Source organism: Acipenser ruthenus, chromosome 25, assembly GCF_902713425.1.
Source record: "Acipenser ruthenus chromosome 25, fAciRut3.2 maternal haplotype, whole genome shotgun sequence".
NCBI classification, from domain to species: Eukaryota; Metazoa; Chordata; class Actinopteri; order Acipenseriformes; family Acipenseridae; genus Acipenser; species Acipenser ruthenus.
The window spans coordinates 334,081-354,058 of NC_081213.1; the positions used below are offsets into that span (position 1 = coordinate 334,081).

The window sequence follows — 19,978 nt, forward strand, 5'->3', positions numbered from 1 at the left end:
AACATTCTCCTGATTGAGTCTAGAGAGCAGCACACCGATATTAAAACATTCTCCTGATTCTTTATGGAAGTCTAGAGACCAGCACACAGGTATGAATCCTGCTGCTCTCACCTGGCAGGTAGCCTCCTCCTCTCATGTTGTTTTTCAGCAGTAGCTCCCAGACTGGTTGTGCAGGGTGACGGTGTGTTTATGGAGGACAGTCTGTGAAGGTCCTTTCTCCCTTTGCTGCTCCTGCACAGGTGAGGCAGCACGCCCCAGCTCAGGCAAGTGCACACCCTTGCCCTGTCTGTCCTCCACTCCCCCCTACCCCAGTAACCCCCTGTGCCAGTCTCACCCATCGCTCTGTCCAGAGGGAGTGTGGAGGACAGTCTCACAATCACACGATGCATTGACCCCTCCCCCCTCCACAAACTCTTATTACTGACGCTATAAAAGCAGCAGATCACTTAACCATGTACTCAATTATTTACTGCCATTAGCAGGGTGGATGAATGCCAGCTGGCTCTGCAGCACAGAGATCAGTTTACAGAGTGGCTGAGTGAGGCTCCACAAAACAAACAAGGCTGAGAGAAACACTGGCACCAGCAGCTGAACACCTTCAGGGCTGGGCAGAGCAACAGTTCTATTGGATTGAGGTTAAGGGCAGATAAAGCAAACTTGTTTCTGTTCAGCTTCTCTACCTGGCGCAGTAGAATCATGTATGTTGGTGCCAGTGGAAGTGCTGCCCACAGTACCTGGCACTGCATTGTGGGCATGGAGTGCTCATCCTTCTCTTCATCATGCAGCTGTGACAGTGACGAGATCATTGTGGCCTCATTATTATTTATTTCTTAGCAGACACCCTTATCCAGGGCGACTTACAATCAGCCTCATGAGTGGAGTACGGAGTTTGTTAAGCAAATCAATAAACATCAAGTCAGTAACACCAATGTGTTCAATACATTTGTATTTATGCAATTATTTTTTTTAAATAAAAACACACCAACTAAATAATACTTAGTCAATTGGCCAAGGTGTTAAAGTCACCAAGTCCCTATTTATACTGGATTATGGGTCCACAATACATATTCAATTGGTTTATTTTACACCAAGTGTCCCAGTTATGCAAGATAGAATACAAACTGCAGCTGTAAAATGCATGAAGTTCCCCGTTAGAAATACTGAAAGAAACTAACAAATCAAAAGAAAAAAAAAAAAAAACACAAAGCAGAAGTTGAAGCAGCTTTATTGAAAAGGAGTGGTTTTAACACATCATGTTTCAGTTCAGGGCAGACACTGCCGCCACTCTCTCTCCTCCCTGGGCAGCCTGCCTCCAACAGGGGTCACTGCCAGCTCCAGTCAGCAGGTACCTTCAAGACAGAGAGAGGAAGGTAAGTGTACAGAAAGCACTGCATTTCAAACCTCAAGTATTACTGTAGTATAATGCAACTTGCATAAAAACTAAACTGAAATCAGTGAAGGGCCCTTCTGCAAATCAGCCTAAACTCCAAATAAATCAATTTAGTTGGTTACCAAATCATACAGTAAAATCAATCCACAATTCCAATGTTGACAAATCAGAACCTTCATGGTATAAAAACTGAAGTTCTAAACTAGTGTAGAGGGACAATTTGAAATCCATAATGTTGCCCAATGTTTAATGGTCACTGTGCAGTATTGAAATAAAAAAGGGAAGATAGGCCAGGCAGTGTACTTGACCAAAGGGCATTTTAAAAGAAAAGGGTCACTTTAAATCTCCTCTCGCACACAAGGCTGTACTGCTTTTAAAGAATCCTGTCAAAGGCTGGTTTGGGATACTTGCATCTCATGATCTGCTGCTGATCTACCATCTGGGCATCTCTGAAGCACTTCTTAGACAGTCAATGCTGCAATGCAAAAAGGAAGACAGTTATACAAATCTGACTGGAGAACAAATTATACTTTAAAAAGCTAAAGCCAGAATTGATCATAATTTACTGCAATGACAGATTATGAGAGTCACAGTGGGTAATTGGGCTCCCAGTATTAACCCTTTGCGGTCCCATGTCAGACCTGGTCCAACATTACAATTATCCCTTTCCGGTCCAATGTTTGACCCTGTGACAAAAAAAAAACAAAAAAAAAAACAACACACACCACTTTTAAACTGCGCGTGTGAATGAATTGGACCCAACGCGCCCGAGACACGCTGAATAAATGGACCGCAAAGGGTTAGAAGTACAGGCTTCCTAGACACTAGGTCAGCCAAGTCATACCTTGGCACTGAAGCGTTTACCACGAGTGTTCAGAGCAGAAGCTGAATCACCCCAAAGAAACAGAACAAAAAGCACAAGGCTCTTGCACAACACCCCCTGAAGCCACGCTTCACTCCTGTGTGCATCTCAAAACAGGAATCTCATATCAGGGGTTCAAAGCTAGCAGTGGAACTGACCTCGTTTGACAGGCTTCGACTCTCATCCCACTCCACGCATCATCCTCACCTGAAGGAAGAACCAGCAAGTTTAAAAGAGCGCCCCTGGACTGAAAATATAAACCTGTGATGAAGTGCACAGTTAAAAAGATCTAAACATTACACATTCTACTAAAATTAAAAATATTACAGGGAGAAACTAACCAGCCTGCGTGGACACTGTGCCAACACTACAGGCGCACTTCTAAACTGTACAACAAATCAATTCAACATGAAGTTACAAGGGGTGGCATATCAGGCAAGTGCAGTCTCTGTACCAAAAACTCATCCAGCTCAAAGCTCAGCCCTAGGAGCAGAGATTCAAAAACGCCATCTCGAGGCTGGGTAATCTGGATTTATTGAGTTCAATTGAAACATGCAAACTTATCTATAGGAGATTTAAAACACACACACAAAATCCAAGTAATTCTCCCTGCTGGTCGGAATACAAAGCTAGGGGGCAAAATGCACAGCGTTTACTGCAGAAGACTTCATATGAAGTCACAAGACTAACTGAGACGCTACAGTACTAGCTGACTTGGAAACCTTACCGTTCTCCCCACGTCAGGTGACATGTGTTTCTCCGCCTACAACACACACTTCCACACCCCTACTCGCTAGTCTTCTAGTTTTTAGCACAGGGTTAAGGCTTACACAGTATGGCTAGCAGGTTTTTATTTATACTTGTTTTTTGCAAATCTGTGTTCAGTTTTTGGACTGCATGCTGCAATGTAAAAAATAGTAATTCACAAGTCTTGCAGAAAAAAAAAAACTGAAACAAGATCACCATATTATCCTTTTAAAGTGAGATTGAAGTCTCACTGAATTGGGCACGTGACTGGAGGAATGAGCCCACACAATTCTGGCATCACACTTCTGAAGGCAAATCACACACCATTTTTAGAGATTTGTTTTACAAAGTTACAGGTTTATGTATGGAACACAGTGCAGACACAAAGCAAGCTTACTGAACTACAAGAGTCTGGAACAGAAATTAGACATGAGAACACGTCAATGTTATAACACACTGAAAAAATGGAGGTTTGAGGAAAAAAAAAAAAAAATCAGCACTCCTTCATTGAACACTACAGCTCTTTAAATCTGAGTTTAGCACAGAGAGGATAGCGAACAGGCAGCTCAGACTTCTACGCACACACACAGGTGTGTCTACCAAACTTCAAGACAGCAGTGTAGAGAACACTGGCGAGATTCTTCAACAGCACAGAAACACAACTGCACCTCCGAGGAAACGCTTAGCATTCAGGGAAGAATTCAACTTCCTGCTGCCTCAACTCCAGTCAGCCTTTTCAAGTACAAACGTACTTCAGGGCTCTGTTGGTACACAAGTGGCTTGACACTGGCATCACAGACTCTCACACTTTCCTGGGCCACCCCACTCCCCTCCTGCTTTGCTTTCAATATAACCAACGTCCCCTGAAAACACTCCGCTTGTATCTCTACCACTTCATGGGACTCCAACAGGAATGAGAAATTGTCAAAAGCACTAGCTTCTTCAGAGCAGGTTAAAAACAAGCTCATATTTCTTGTACCTCACTAAAAGGGTACCTCAGGCAAGGCATGAAGCTAGTGTTGACAGTCACTATACAGAATGTATAAGCTTGGATACACACAATTTCCTTCAAGTGAGGAACGACTGTTCAATTGCTAGTTTCCGGGTTACGACAGAGGAGAAATTTATTTATTTATATATATATATATAAATAAATAGAGTCACCGGAACACAGCAGAGCCTCAAATCAACAGCAAGTCAGTTACAAAGCTGACAGGGAATCCCAATATAAACACACAGATCTGTATGCACCAACACAAATTTCTGCAAGTCCAAGTTAGTGCATTGGAAAATTCTGCAAAGTAAAAAGTATTTACATGTTGAGAATTCACTCTTGCAATAGAGCAGCTTTTTATATAATTTAAAACAAAAAAAAAAAACACACACCACAACCCACCACACCCCCCAGCTACTGCAAAAAGGTTTAAAAACTAAAATAAGCAAGTTACCAAACGAGTTCCCTACAGAGCCAAAGAGATCTCTTCACTGGCTGCTCAAGTCAGGCCAACCCCCCCCCCCCCCGCTCAACAGATTGATCCCAGATTCTTATAAAAATGAGCGCCGCAGGATCGAGGACACCAAGTGTGCCATTTGATTCAGTAATATTTGAAATACAGAACAGTCACTTCTAAAACAGTTTAACAATTAACTTTGTTCTAATTCACAAGTCTAAGATTCCTAAGAAGCACCCAAGAACCATGGTTTAATAAAATAAATAATAATAATAAAATAAGCCTCACCACAGATTTCCAAAGCAGACGCTGTATCACTACACACTAGGCGAGATAACCAATTACTCTGACTTGCAGGCAAGCCTTTCAAAAGAATTAAAATGCAACGATCACAGTTCACACAGACGCATGACTGCCTATGCAAGACAGACCACAGCGCGGGTACGGACCACCCCCCTCCCCTCCCACTCAAACCAGTGACAAGCCAGTCTGCTGCTGTCCCAGTGGCCAGCAACAGACACCGAACACCAAGAGAGCGAGACTGCTAAATGAAACGCTTTATTATAACACTGATCACAGTACGAGTGCTGCACTGCTCATGCCATTGAGGATACGAGTCACAAGGAGTCTATCTACAGGTACTGGAGTCCAGCTATTTCCACAAGTCCACGCTGCTGCTACTACATCAAAACATGGAGCGCTGCACTGTGAGTCCATTACTTCAGAAGTGTGATGCCAGAAGCCATGAACAAAAGAAAAAAAAAAAAGTGAACAGACACTTGTTAAAACACAATAAGTCCAAGTGAATATTTTTGGTATTGGTTTGTTTAAACTTACCTGCACGCAGTCTGCAATGAGCATCTCGATGCAAGCAGGAACAATAAGTCCAGGTCCTAACGTCCACTGCCCTTTGTAGCACTACAGATCCTCAATGCACAACTGCAGAATAGCTGAACTGTACTGTAGAACCGTCACAGCAATGCCAGGGACAGGCCCCCCCAGTACCAGCAACACTGGCTGAAGCACTCTGTCCTGCAAGTTCATCGCTTCAGCACAGTTTCACGTCACACATGTAGATTTGAAACATTGAGGGAGTGAGATTTGAGGGGGCTCTCTGTAGGTTCCCAGCAGAGTTATACAGGGAAGTACTGCAGGGCTGGTCCCCGCCCTCCCCAACCCAACCCTAAACCCTCATCCTGAAGGGTCATTGAAGATTCAAGACAGGAGCGTCGCTACAGAATTCAACCTAATCATTTCATCATATAAAACACTGAAGGACTACCATCAATGTATTCATTAACTTTAGCAGCAACATCTTTAAAGCATGCTGCCCTTGTACTATGGAAGAAAAATCTGCCATAATAGAAAGATTCATATGCCATTATCTAGATTTATTGTCATGAATATATAAAAATAACTAGATTATTTTTTTTGTTTGTTTTTTAAAGTATAAAATTTGCTGGGGGAGGCAATAGTTTACCGCCATATAATTGGTTTAGCCAATCAGTATTCAAGTGCGAGACAACTTGAGTTTATTTCCCCCCCCCCCCCCATTTCATTTTTAAGAGGGATGATAAAGATTAGCAAAAACACATTTGAGGCAGCAACTAAGCAGACCCCTACAGGCCAATATGAATGGCCAGGGTGTAGAGGTCAGTGCTGTAGAAATGGAGTGGCGTGGGGTCCTGTCACACCAGTAGAGATCACAGCACAAGCTGCTCTCTTTATAAGCTGCACTCAAGTCAGACGGCCATTACTGCACCAATTTAAAATGAACCCATTACTGGATCTACTCAAAGTACATGATGCATATCCCCATTATCCAGAGAGGCACTGGGGAACACTTCAGTTAAATGTTTAAGGTATTTACAAAAACTACACATTTCACTAACCATGCAACATCAAGTTAAATGTGCATTTAAACATTGCAGGAAGAGATTTGAACTCTGGTTCGTATGTAGTGCAGGTGTAGCAGCAAGGATTGTAGGGGTTACACCTGAAGCCAACCCAACTCTACATATTTAACTGCAGTTCACTACCAGGTCAGGCGTGCAATTAAAAGAGTGGAGCGAAATTACAACCCCCCCCCCCCCCATATCCCACAGAACAGAGGTTCCAAATCCACAACACACCCTTCCAACAAAATACTAAATAAAACAGTGGGCAGCTTACTTAAGATTACCTACAAGTGTACATAAGCAATTGTGAACATGAATCTATTGTTCAGTATTTGTATTGCATTGGTTGTGGTGTCATTCACAGTTAAACAGGACACACACATTCCCATGGGTGAAGCAGATCAGTCAAATCCCCAATGAACCCCCAAACCCTGTATTAGAGGGGTACCACTACAGAACACATGACTGCTGATCAGGATAGAGCGACTCTGTCAAGGAGCTCAATTTCAGTGAAGTTACAATCCTGGTTGACAGCATAATGATGCTGCATTGATAAACTCAAAAAGATGGCCAAACACCCTGTTGAGAAAAAAACTGAAGGATTACTTTGAACCAAGACATGAACACAAAAAACTTAATTTTAATTACAATGAGTTTCCAACATTAAGTAAATAAAGAAATGAGCTTTCATATTGCATGGAATTCTCCCTCTTCAGTGTTTATGAAGACTGAACACACGCCCCGGTACAGAAGCTTGCTGGTCAGCACGACAGCTTATTAAAGATGCAGTTACTTTGCATGTCTGCTACCCAACCTTTACTGATGGGAAGGAGCATGAACTGGATCCATTCACAGATAATCACACAGTGAAGCTGCAGTGAATACAGAACTGAACTAACACATTATGGGGACAAATTGCTTAAGCCTAATCTTGCAATTACTAAATACTACAGTAAGATTTAAGACCGACATTTAAATGTGCCGAGTAATTTGTAGATAGTGCTGATGTAATTATAAAACCCAGCAATGACATGCTGTAGGATTTGAAACTAAGCAGGTCCCACTACAGCCATCAGGCAAAAGGGGTGAAAATGGACCAGGTTTAATGCGGTCTTAGTTTGGGATTACGTCTAGATTCTATAAGTGATGGATTTCACTCCAAACGGACATATACACCCCCTACCCAACACAGTTATTTAGGAACACCTCTTTGGTTTCCTACCAACAGGATCCCTTCAAGCAGCCTGGATTTTATCACCATCTATGACTTTGCAATGCATCAAGTCTACATAGTTTAGGAGCCACGACAGCTCTCTGAACTGCAGCCAAGCTTCAGATTTGGGAGTACAGCATTATGTGTTTGGCTACAGGATTTGTACATTACAAGAGATGATCCGGGCTACAGCCACTTTGCATGGCCTAGATCACGTGTGTACCCAACCCACAGTTCAGATTAATCTGGCTAGATGCCTTTACCATTACACAGACCCACCAGAGATACGTTCTACAAAGTGTATTCAAGAATTCATTTTACGGAATCCATCCTTTTTTTACCACATCAAAAAAAGTTGTAATTGGGGTCAAATCCAAACACTTTATTTGAAAGTTGTCAAAAAAAAAATGCACACATTTCAAAGTTGAATGGCACAAAACAGATACAGCCATAAAAAGTTACATACTTACACAAATTACCACAAGTGTTCAGAGCTCATCACTGAACATGATTTGCCAAGGTTTGACCAGTTACAGGATTTCATTACAAAAAAAAAAAAATCCAATTAGCATAAAAGCTATTTTACTAAAAATGAATGCATTTCTCTACTATTAGTAACTCAAATACAAGTTTAAACTCTACATGGAGATGAAGCTGGAATGGACAGCTACAGAAAGCGCAGTTTTGTTTGCGTTTAGAATCTGGGCTTCTTGGCAGGACCATCATATTCTTCACGCCCTCTACCAAACCCGGGGCCACCAGGGCCCATGCCTCTGGGGCCAGAGGGGCCTCCCATTGGGCCGGGGCCAGCCTGACTGAAACGCTCATTGCGCTACAGGCAAGAAGAGAGTTCATGAAAGGAAAAAAAGACCGGGAGTCCACATTGCAAACACAGCCGACAAGTCCGGAGCAAAGGATGGTTGAAACAGGCAGCGTTACGCAGGTCCACAGGTACCAGGGCACATAAAAAAAGGAAAGAGGGCAATGTTTTGTTAGTTAACCTATCAAGCTTGAGGAGGGGAATTGCATGCCATGAAGTGCGAGTCACATCACTGCCTTCCTCGCATGTGTGTTTAATAAGAGCCCAGGCTGGACCGCTCACACAGACTGGGTCAGCACAGCACAGTTCAGCGCGCTCCGCTTCATCGTACAGTTCAGATTGGAGTTCGTACCCGAGCACGTACAGCGTTTCTGAAGTGAAAGGTGGTTCAGAGTGTGGCAGTCTCAGCCTGCACTTTTATTAAATACACAGTTCTGAGCTTACGCCACTGTATAAACATGCTGGTTTAAAACTGCTTTAATGTGGCACATAGACTCCACAATACTGGGCGCTGCCTTCGTGGAACTTCTGCAAGTCAGGTAACACTAGTTAAATGTGAAGAAGCCTCTTTATAAAATGCACTTGCTGAAGCACAATGGCTTGGAGTTCAGGGAGCCAGGTAAACTGTGGCATAGTCTCACTTAATAGACCTTGTGTCACCAATGTTAACTTCAACATGATGCAGGATTAAAAACTAAAATTGGGATACCAAGTTTGAGGAGTTAGCCAGCAAGGTGAATTTGCAATACAGTACACATGCCAGGCATTTTAAAAAACAGTGACAATACTGCAGTTGCAGAACTGTGAAGATTGACAAGACCATGAAAAGCATTCAATGATTTCTCTTAAAAGGGTTGTCAAGTGGCATATAAACCAATTTTACTGCATTAGAATAAACAGGTTTACTGTTACACAGTCGACTATTCAAACTGAAGAGAGCGCTGCTTTTTAACTGCAGGCTGCATTTAGCACAGACATTAAAGAAAGAGTCACACTTGAATTGTCAAATCTGACAAGAGTAACCCCCCCCCCCCCTCCCCCAGTCAGGTTTGGTAAAGGTCAGCTACATTCACATTGTGAGTCTTATTCAGTTCAAGTTAAGACATTTCCACAGTCCTCAAACCAATTGCTGTGCCCATACACTACAGTAACTAGACTGCCTGGGACATCATGATCAAAAGCTCCCTCCAGGTTTTATGGAGAAGGAAGCAAGCTAGTTAATGCACAGGACCACTGCGTGATCACATTGTGAAGCAATCCACATTTAGCATCCAACACTGAAGCAATCCCGATGCTTGCCTTCTGCTTTTACGCTCTTCACTGAAACAGGTTCCCTCGGTTCACTTAACCCATGAAGTACCCAACACATGGACACTAAAAAAATCTGAACACAAGTTATGCAATTAGATCCATTCGAAACTCAATTTCTATTTAAGAGTCATGTTAGACAAGCCCATAAAAATCAGACCAGTGAAGTTTCACGCTGGCTAAACACTTAGAAAAACACAGAGCTTGATAGGTAGGAAAATACCAAGATACTTGGGCTTCAGATTCATATTGGAGTCAACGCATCTGAAGGGCTATATTTGCAGAATTAAGTTACACGGGTGTAGACGCCAGTTAAATGCTCAAAAGGTATCCAGTCTTGAAAAGGAGGACAATGGCACAGAGGGTAGATTGCAGCAACGTGGATTAACCACCAGATTAACACATTTTATCTTTATATCCGGTGACCTTCTGGTTACAAGCCCTGGACTTGAACCATGCTGCCTCACGATCAAGGACCGTATTACACAATTAAATCAGGTTTTAATTAATCCTGGTTTAAAACTAAATCAAAAGGTTAAAACATTTCTTAACTATGAATCACATTGCAGCACCAATTAATCCAGGGTTACATGTGAAAGGGGATTGCAGTTAAACCTTCCTGGAGGTGGTTTAAACCGAGACATAATGGCAGCACATCTTAAATGGATCTTATTTTTATTAAATAACCACAAAATGCTAGATTTGGAGAACATAAAATACTAATCAGAGCAAATCTCAGCCGATAAATATTTAGTAAAATCCACAAGTCAAAGTAAGCGTGCTTATAGCAAGTATAATCTGGTTCCACATTCTGACTGTAGCCTACATTGTATATATGTCAAGGCAAAAAGTCAGGTATCGTGTCTCATGCTGCACAATTACAGCTGTGCATTTAACATGGCATGTTACACACACACGTACGCAGGGGATCCTTGTGACGGATCTCAGCCAATCCTAGATCCTGTACCTTCGTCTGGTCACCTGGCAGTCTACAGTTTGCAATTAATAGTTTGAAAAAGTTTGTTGCAAAATAAATATTGCTTATCTAACAATTCATGAATTGAATGCTGTGCAACTATTTTAGGAATTGACAAGAGGGTACAAGTGACTTATTCCACAACCCAAAATAGAAAAAGCCACTAGTGCTTGTTGCTCCTGCTGATCAGATTAGTTAACCCACCAGTGGTATTGTTCAAAACTGAAGACTATTAAAAACAGGGCACCAGCAATAAGGCATGAAACCCACAAGCAGACGAGAACTTGAGGCACACATGCAAGCTACTGGAAATCAAGGGCAGAGGAATATGGCAGAAGAAATACCATCCCTCTTCATTATAATCGGGTGAAGGGTTGTAGGAAAGCTGCAGGAGGGGCCTCTTGTCGCTTTTTGATTTAAAAAAATCTGAGCAGAGAAATTTTATAGAATGAGAAATAGAATTCAATGTTCTTAGGCTTGAAGTCTTGTTTACATTTGTTAAATACGGTCTATAGCAATCAGTCATTGTAACCAGATATCTAGCACTAAGTTATTTAATCCACGCTGGTGCATTCGACCCTTCATGTATGAAGCATGTCCTCACACCCAGTCCTCACAAAGGAAGATCTGCTTCTGGCAGTGCAACACTTAGCTTGAACAGTTCAGCCAGAAGTGACAAACACTGCACATTAAAAACAGTTCCATACAGAACACTGTGGCACTCCTTTGCGTGGCTGGTCCACAGCTCTACTCCAGCACTACACCCTCCCTCGCAGCGAGGTTACCCGGTTTAGCTACAGCACAAGGGCTTGCTTAGGCGTGGATCAGTCTGAAGTTGTTTTGTTACAGTTTACTACCAATATGATACTTTATATCAGGCTCCCAGCAAGACACTGGAAGTACTGGAGAGGCTGCAAAACTTCTTAATTGGGCTGAAGTCCTTCTGTGAACAGAGTGGAGAAAAACAAAGCTGCCTGTATGCAGCAAGTTCTGTGCAACTTTTGCTTTTGAAAATCACAGTCACAAAAAAAACAAATTTGTACAAGAGTGGGGAAAATTCTGATTTGGCACCCAGGATCTCACTAATAGTCCAGGAGACCAGGTTTCACACTGAATTATGGGACAGTTTGTGAAGGTAATCTTTGTTAAAAGGCTGCAAGATGCCTGCAGAAGACATTCCATACAGAGCTTACCATACAGGTAGGAGATAAATTAGTACAATGAACCACTAATCTGTCCTAGAAGAGCATCACTGAATGAAGTTTAATTTCTATTCAAAGAACCAGGTGCCACAAAGGCAAAGCAAATCTGCCATTGAGGCTGCAGATCGGGTGTACCGAGGGGTACGTGGAAACGGCAGGAGATTCTGGTCTTAAAGTACAGGACAGCTAGTCTGTACGCACTACAAGTGTAGAAGTTCATTAGAGGGGCAAGCTAGTCCGAGCTTTCGCTTGAAATCACGTCACTTGCAAAACCGATCTACACAAACCGCTCCGCCCCCGTGCGGCTCAGTACAACTGCATTGAGAGACACTGCAGTACGGTGTAGTCTTCACTTTCCTGATCTCCTTTGTCAGTGTACCCCCCACAGCCTCTTCCTCCCTCCCGCACCCACTCAGATTCTACCCCAAGCCAGGCTGGGATACATTACCATGTCATTGCCCATCACCGCTCCGCCTGGTGCTCCAGCCCCCATCGCCTGGTGGCTTTCAAATCCCATGCCACCCATAGGGAATTTCTGGGTGCTGGAACCATACGTCGAATCTATCAGAAGTATGAAAAAATGTGAGGTCAAGCAAGTAACCTAGAGAAACATCACAAATAAAACTGACTCTGCAGTGGCATGTCAAGCCACCTCCAGTACCACAGCTCCCATTTCATTGCAAAGCCACTGGTTTAGACGCTTACCTGCCATGCCCATGGGGCCTGCTCCTCCTCCACTCATCCTCATCTCACGCTCGCGCTGCTGGAAGAACACCAGTGTTAAAAACAAACTTAATGTAACAGAAATCCACTTCAGGGGCATGTCAATGCTACAACTCAGGGGGTCCCTTACATTATCCATGAATCCCCCCATCCTGTAGGAGTCATCTCTCTGGCGTCTCATCTGCTCCTCCATCTCCCTCTGGCGCAGCACCATCTCCTCCTCACGCCGGCGACGATCCTCATCCTGCCTGCGGAGACGGGACACGGGAGGGGAGCGTGACTCCCACTGCACAGCACTGACCCATGCCTGGGGTCTCCAAGTTTAATAACACACACCTGAGCTTCTTGCTGCACCGATACGCACTGTGGCTAAAATCAAGCTAGTACTAAAACCTAGAAACAGGTGCGACTGCTATGCAGCAGGAGTCCGGTCTCCATCCCCAGACTTCCACAGTATAATTCCCTGGATGTCTCGAGACAGCCTCTATTAGTATCAGGCGTTTGCTTGCTAGATGTAGGGCACCTTCACAGAATCAACACGGGTATGGGGATTTGAACAAGGGTCACCGCAGTACCCTTGAGTGGTGTGCCTGACTAAACCAACCCAAAGCCCTGTCCTCACGTCATGCTGGGGGGGGGGTTAACCCTACCTCAGCTGCATTTCCTTGCGCTTCTGCATTTCCTGGCTGTGCATCTCTTCCATGCGCCTCAGTTCTTCTTGGCGTCTCAGCAAATCTACATGAAGACAAAAAAATGATTCAATACAGACTTCAGTGAAATGCAAGCAACAAAAGTATCTCTGAAAGTTGTACCGAGATTTCACAAAAAAACAACTCACATCTCCACAGGTAATTAAAAAGGAATAAAACCCAATTAACACTGAACATAGTTTAATTGAATAGCCATATAACCCAAAGTGCGCTCCTACCCTGTCTCAGCATGTTGGCCTGGTGCTCATGGTAGGCGTCCTCCATCTCCCCCTCCAGCTTCTCCCGAGCCTCGCGGATGTTCTTCTCCACCTGCTCCCTCTGCTGCTTCTCCATCTCGTCCAGGGACTTCCACCTCTGAGAATACTCGTACTCGAAGGAGCCGGGGTGGGCAAAGCGGGGAGGCTGCTCCCTCTCCCTGCAGAGGAGGAGGCAAGAGCACACTTCCAGTACTGACCCACAGCCTGCACACTGCTGCCCAGGCTCTCTGCATCTACCAGTGGGTGGGTAGGGATTTCACACTGCCATGTATTTAAAATGATAGAAGACCAAACTAATTCACTGTCACTTTCCATTTAGTGCATTTGTGGTCTGGTATGCCATGCCAGAACTAGTCATCTTTTGTTGCAAGGGGCCTTTTGACATCTAAAGCTTACTGTATTGAAACACATTTCTACATGCAAGCCAATGCCATTACGGTACCAATAACCTTGTTCATATAAAAACGGAAGGGAAAGTCAGTCTGATTATAAAACTTGCATCAGTGGCTCCCATGTTGCATTTAAAATCCCATTTACTTAATCTGTCCTCCCACACACATTTCACACTGCCTCCGTGAAGCATCTGGTTTCAACAGCAAGGGTGCCCGCGACCTCTTAGTAATAGATCTGTTTCTGCCCTCCACCTTCATCTCCCCAGGATTCACCCGTTTCTCTGCAGACTGAACTGCATGCCAATTAAGAGCGTATGTAGTTTCACAGAACTGTATTTTTTTTTAAAACATGGTAAATAGTCCTCTTGGTACAGTATTGTAGTAGACAGTAAAGCAGATTATCTTTAGAAAGACCACACTGTACACCACAGCCTCATGAAGAGGCTCTCAATTCTAAGCAGAAGCTTGGAGAGGACCATTGCTACAATGCATTGCACACTTAACACAACAGCTACTATTGAAACTGTGCAACAGTTACAGTGCATTCAAAAGATACAGCCCAACTTAATAGAAAACATTTACTTACATTTCATAGGAGGATCTGTTTCTAAATAAGGGACAAAGGGAAGAAATGAATACTTGGGCAAAAAAAAAATGCAACTTCACTATGCAGAATGCACATCTGTATGTAACTGTACCCCTTTGCTTTTAAAGCAGAGTTACAGTCATACGTTTGTGGGGTAATCAGATATTTATAAGCAGGGGTGCACCGATAATCTGTAGCCTATCAGCATAGCACCAATAAGGAAAAAAAAATGTTATTTTAGCTGATAATTTACACCGATATTCATGCCTGAATTTCTTCCAGCACAGAATTGAACGTTTGTTTTGGCACGCTTCCTAATGACGCACGACGGACAGTCATTACCCTTACAGTGCAACGGGCAATCAATCTGCAGCAGACAGGTCCGAGCGTGTTTGGAATCTAATATCTGAAGGACAATAGGACAGCCGAGTTCAGTGCAGAACAGACTTGATGCTACAGGAAATCCAACTAGGATCTGCAAGTAGATGCCGGTTATTTTAATCTTTAGGTTGAATCCTAAATAACACTGGTTTGAATTATTAGATGTACTTCAAAATGACCTTTTGTAAATAGCTGATCTTGCTTAATCTGCATTGGATGAGAGTGCATTCAGCAGCCTTGTGAAGCAGAAATTGATTACTGTGCCGTCTCGTTAAACAAGACTTGAAGTTTGACTGAACTTTGTTACCGGAAATGTAATATTTGACTAGTTAAGTGAACAATTTGTTCTGCATTTGTTAGCAGTGTATGCTTGAACTTAACAAGCTGTTCTAGCTGACACTACATAGGCCACATTACTGTACAGGTAGAAGTTACACTACGCAAGGTTGGACAGCAAGGGGATGTAAAGTTAATGTCACATCATATTTCTCTAGAGAAGCGTTTACCTGAAACGATGCACCCCTATTTACAAGTATAAGTAGATTGTACAAGTCATTACTTTAGATGACCAGATACACTGCAATTGCACATTTAAAATTTAGTTTCATTGAGAGCAATACAATTTGTCCCTAAATTACACGAGGACGGATTCCAAACAGCAAGTTAGAACATGGACTCTGAGTAGGAACATCTGCCTGGGTAGTGTTTGCATCTGAAAGCACAACTTGCAGGTTTGACTTCAATGGGACCAGCTGCTGTCTCCTTCCTCCCACGGAAGCGTATCATTCAATACACAGGGGATGATCAATGACAGCTCATCGGTTGAGGCAGATGGGTTTTGCACCATCAGGATATTTTTTTTTTTTTTGCAAGATGCCAATGAACTGAGCATGTAACTCTTGGGATCTGCAGGAAATAAAGTGGCAGCACAAAGTGACAGATAACGTCCATAAGCCACACCAGCACAGGCCAATCAGTAAACCAGCCAGTCGAGCTGGCAGGACTCTCGGCCCCGACAGAGCAAACTAATATCAGCAAGTGTGAAGCTTACTTTTGGTACATGGGGTTCTTCTGGGCCAGCTTTTCAGGGAGCCCGTCTTCATCATCAAACTGCTCCAAAGGCTCCACAATGACAGGCCTGGGGGACCTTGGGAAAAAAAGAGAGGCATTAATACTTGCAGCACAGGCATGCCACCAACATCCCCACACATCTGAGAAACAGCGGTGACCATGTTGCATATCATGTAACAAAACACACATCTCTGCTCTGTGACTCCAAGGATAACATTCAGAATGTCCAAGTTATTATAATTTGCAACACATGTTCCCCCCCCCCCCCCCTTCCCTAATGCAAAGGGGTTTAAAACATCAGCTTCACCTTCAATTACCAGTTAGGCATCAAAAGAAAATATTCCACCCTACTGAAGGCTTTCACCCTGAAACCCAGAAGGCACTGCAGCATGGTAAAGCCCATTGAGATGCATTACCCCAAACCCCTCCTCAAAAGCAGAGTCCCTAAACAAAGAGCAGCAAGCACCTCAGGCATACAAGGTACAATGAATGACTAAATGCTAAATTCAAGAGACATGTTTTTGGGCACACAGTTCTAGTTCACGCGTATCAGTGAATTTAACTTTCCAATTTAAATTTTTCCAAAACACACTTGAAGCTTGGTTTGAATATTGAGCCCGGCACTGCTGCTACATTCACAGGCACCAGTGACCCAGGAGAAGCACTCACGTGGTGAGCAGGAAGACTCCATCGCTGCACCTCTCCAGGGCTTTCCTCGCCGCGGGCTTTGAGGCGAACTCGATGATGCCCTTGCTAGTGGACCTGCCACGGTCGTCCACGATCACCACAGCCCTCTCGACCTGACCGAACTGGGAGAAGGCCTCCTCCAGCAGCTCGTTGGAGACGAAGGGGGAGAGGTTGCGGATGGAGAGTGCGGCTGAGTGCGTGGCGAAGCGGACTCGGAGCTGCCTGCCCTTCATGGGTGTGTCATCCAGCTCTGCCTTTGCTATCTCAGCCAGGGCTCGCGACTCCTACAGCAAGAGGAAGGAAGACAGTAGAAAAACTGTTAGGCAATGCAACACGGAAGTCGTGTCCAATAGACCGATTTATCTTCATGGGTATAATCTCACATTCCATAAATACAACTTGTGTGATCGTGCGTAACATGGCCACAAGCACATACTTATGAAGTATTAGCTGTAAATAGTAAATGTTAACTGTGCTTTTTTTGGTGTTAGGAATTGGTAGTGCATCTTATTTGGAGGTATTAAAAGTAATTACCACATCAATGATATGGTGCATTTATGCAGTACACGTACTTTCCAATTACCCTGTATATTGGTGTGTATTTATTTCACAAGTAGCACAAGTCTTGCACACTCCAAGACTGCTAATCTGAGTCTGTGAAACCAGCCCTTCGACATTGTTAACAAGGACCAATCTAATGGGAAGGGGCAGGCTGCACGGCGTTTCATTCATGCAAGACTCAGAGGGACAGGGCTCTTACCAGTCTGATGAAGCCGAAGCCCTTCGCCTTGTTCATGAAGATCTCGCTGGGCTCCCCGTACTTGGCGAACAGCTTCTTGAACTCCTCGTCGGAGATGTCTGCAGGCAGGTTCCCAATGAAGAGGCGGCAGCGCTGGGTGTAGGTCTTCTCCCCGGGCCGTCTGAGCATTGCCAGGGTGGCTCTTAGACCCTGTCATTTATTTAGCAGGAGAACGCATTTAAATGTAGCGTTGTGTATCAGACCAGGAGTCCATTACAATTACAGCAGAATAGTTTGACATTCCAACAGTAATGCTATTGTTCAATTATAGCAAGTTACAATTATGCTGCAGTATTTACAATTCTACCAACTAACAAGCTACACACATTAACATGTTTACTGTACTAAAAGCAATATAATCAGCTAAATACAGAAACATACTAAACTTTTCAAACAGTCACCAAATGAGGGTAAAACACAAAAAATAATCAAATGACCATTCTAATTCATGCAGGTGTGCCAGGAAGATTCAGCTACAGTGGAACTGCACTATTACACTCTAGCCCAGGTCTGACATGTACATCGCGAATTGAATTAGCATGGGTCAGAACCTCGCGTTTTTAAATCACTGTCACCGCAGCCACCAAGACAGTACTTCACACGGTCAAGCTCGACTCTAGTTTAAACAGCCACGGAATAGAGTCGTGAGCGCCGCTGTATGTAGGTGGGAGTGAATCCATCACCAGGGCCGTAGCCAGCCATGAAAAAACCCACGGAGGAACCAGCACTGCGCAAAATGGCTGCCCATTACACGGTACATCCTGTCTGACTCGCAGACCTGCTCTGTGGGGGAAGGGCAGCCGGGCCCCGAGTTAGCATACAAATTAGACAACTGCCAATGTTCAAAAATACAACACAGCAAGCACCTTTAAAATTCAGCTATCGCGTTTATAAAACGATGCACTTGACCTTGACAAACTCTATAGGTCTAGTCTGGGTTAGCCCATTGCAGATTCATGTTTGTAATCGAGACATTACATTAAACTTTTGCAGTTACCAGGAGTGTTACCATTGTTTAACACAACATTTAAAACACAAACACTCATTTGAAATTATCCAAAAAAATAAAAACAAGCAAATTAAACGTTTTTTTTACCTGGTGAGAGTCGACTTTCACTTCGTCCCGTTTTGGGTCCGGCTGCTGGTTTTGTTGATGTGGTTGTTTCGGCAGGTTCGGTACCGGGGAAGCTTGCTGCGGCAGCTTCCCGTTTCCTTGGCCCATTTTGGGCAGGTTGGGCTTCTGGTTCACGCCCTGGTTCTGTGGGGTGGCGGGGGCCGGCTTGGGTGGCGGGGACTGGATTTTCGCCCCGGCGGCCGGCGGAGACTGATTCTTCATGGCGGCTGCCGGCGGGGTCTGCGGCGGCTTGGCCTGGGGAGGCTGCTGGACAGGAACCGCGGCGGGAGGCAGGGCGGCCGGGGGCGCTGGTGGCTTCTGTGCGGGGGGTTGTTGATTCTGCTGTGAAAGCTGCAGCTGGTTCTGATTGTTGCGGTTCTGAAACTGGTGTTGGTTCTGGTTTCTGAACGGGTTCCCAACACCAATACCCCCGCGGCCTCCTCCTCCTCCTCCTCCGCCGCCGCTGCCGCCTCGCCTCTGGAATCCGCCGCGGTTTCTAAACCTATCTCGAGACATAGCTTCTGTTCGACGTTTATTTATTTATTATTACACAAAATGAATATATATATTTAAAAAAAAAGAATTCACACAAACGATAAAACAATAACCCCGATTAAAAGAGAACTGCTTAGTATACTGTTAAGAAAATGCGTCACTCCAAACACACCGCCAAACACACAAAATGGCGACGGAGAGAGTCCTTTGTGTCTTTGTGACGGGTATTTATACCCAACCTCCGAGCGCTTGGCAGGAGAGTGAGCCAATCGGGAGACAGGAGTTGAAGCTGCTCTCCTCCGGTTGGCTGCGGGCTTTCGGGGAGCCTGTAGCAAGGCGGGGAAAAGTGGGTGATGCTATCCAATCAGTTTTCGGTAGATTTTCAGTCCTCTGTTTTGATTGGGGAGATGTGTTATCAATCAGGTTTACAGGGGGCAGGTCTAACAAGCCGACTCCTGACGGATAACAACAACATTTAAATTTAAAATGCCGAGCGAGGAAAGCATCGTCTTCTATAATATTGCTAGCTCGCATTGGTCAATTTAAATGAGACTGAAACTCGCCACCCCCCCTCATTTCTGAAAGGGGGTCGCGGTGAAACTGTTGTATGAAAAGGGCTTTGTGTGATAAACCAGCACGGACGTTTGCACAGATAGATTGTGAATAGTTTTAATAATACTGTACTCGCATACAATAAAACCAGAGAGGGCTGCACATTTCATTAACGCAATTATAACGCTAGGGATCACAAATAAGTCATACAAAATATATGCGCCTCTGAATTCATCTAGCTGGCTGTTTGAATGTTCCTACGGGGTAAGCCTTTTGCCCCAAGGCACCCTCCTATATGCTCCTGACTGCCCATTAACAACGCATTTACACGGAGGTGTGTGTAA

The 19,978-nt window shown here is 44.1% G+C and overlaps 1 protein-coding gene across 5 annotated transcripts; it reads right to left on the bottom strand.

Moving 5' to 3' along the window:
* Positions 1-1,209: 1,209 nt before the first annotated feature.
* On the bottom strand, positions 1,210-19,293 carry LOC117968636 (splicing factor, proline- and glutamine-rich-like). 5 transcript variants are annotated; one of them, XR_004662363.2, is made up of 13 exons: positions 18,570-19,293; positions 17,435-17,623; positions 16,657-16,958; positions 15,968-16,063; positions 14,536-14,556; positions 13,519-13,715; positions 13,241-13,325; positions 12,721-12,838; positions 12,573-12,630; positions 12,316-12,428; positions 2,411-2,459; positions 1,802-1,865; positions 1,210-1,349 (listed from the first exon to the last, which is right to left on the bottom strand). XR_004662363.2 is itself a non-coding variant. In XM_034916423.2 (11 exons), the coding sequence occupies exons 1-11, from the start codon at positions 19,101-19,103 to the stop codon at positions 8,256-8,258; spliced, it is 1,848 nt and encodes a 615-aa protein (XP_034772314.2). In that variant the 5' UTR covers positions 19,104-19,292; the 3' UTR covers positions 7,923-8,255. The 5 variants fall into 5 exon arrangements, 4 of the variants coding, with proteins under 4 accessions (XP_034772314.2, XP_034772313.2, XP_034772316.2 ...); XM_034916423.2 differs by lacking the exons at positions 1,210-1,349; positions 1,802-1,865; positions 2,411-2,459 and adding an exon at positions 7,923-8,393 and having other exon boundaries at positions 12,573-12,627; positions 18,570-19,292; XM_034916422.2 differs by lacking the exons at positions 1,210-1,349; positions 1,802-1,865; positions 2,411-2,459 and adding an exon at positions 7,923-8,393 and having other exon boundaries at positions 18,570-19,292.
* Between the last annotated feature and the right edge of the window lie 685 nt (positions 19,294-19,978).

Bases quoted from the DNA above. Each gene is read 5' to 3' on its own strand.
- LOC117968636 (XM_034916422.2), bottom strand. From the start codon at position 19,103: ATGTCTCGAGATAGGTTTAGAAACCGCGGCGGATTCCAGAGGCGAGGC. The intron at 13,716-14,535 runs GTAAGTAAATGT...CCTCCTCTGCAG, and splicing joins AACAGATCCTCCTATGAAAT to GGAGAGGGAGCAGCCTCCCC. The intron at 8,394-12,315 runs GTAATGTATCCC...TCTTGCCTGTAG, and splicing joins CGGTGATGGGCAATGACATG to CGCAATGAGCGTTTCAGTCA.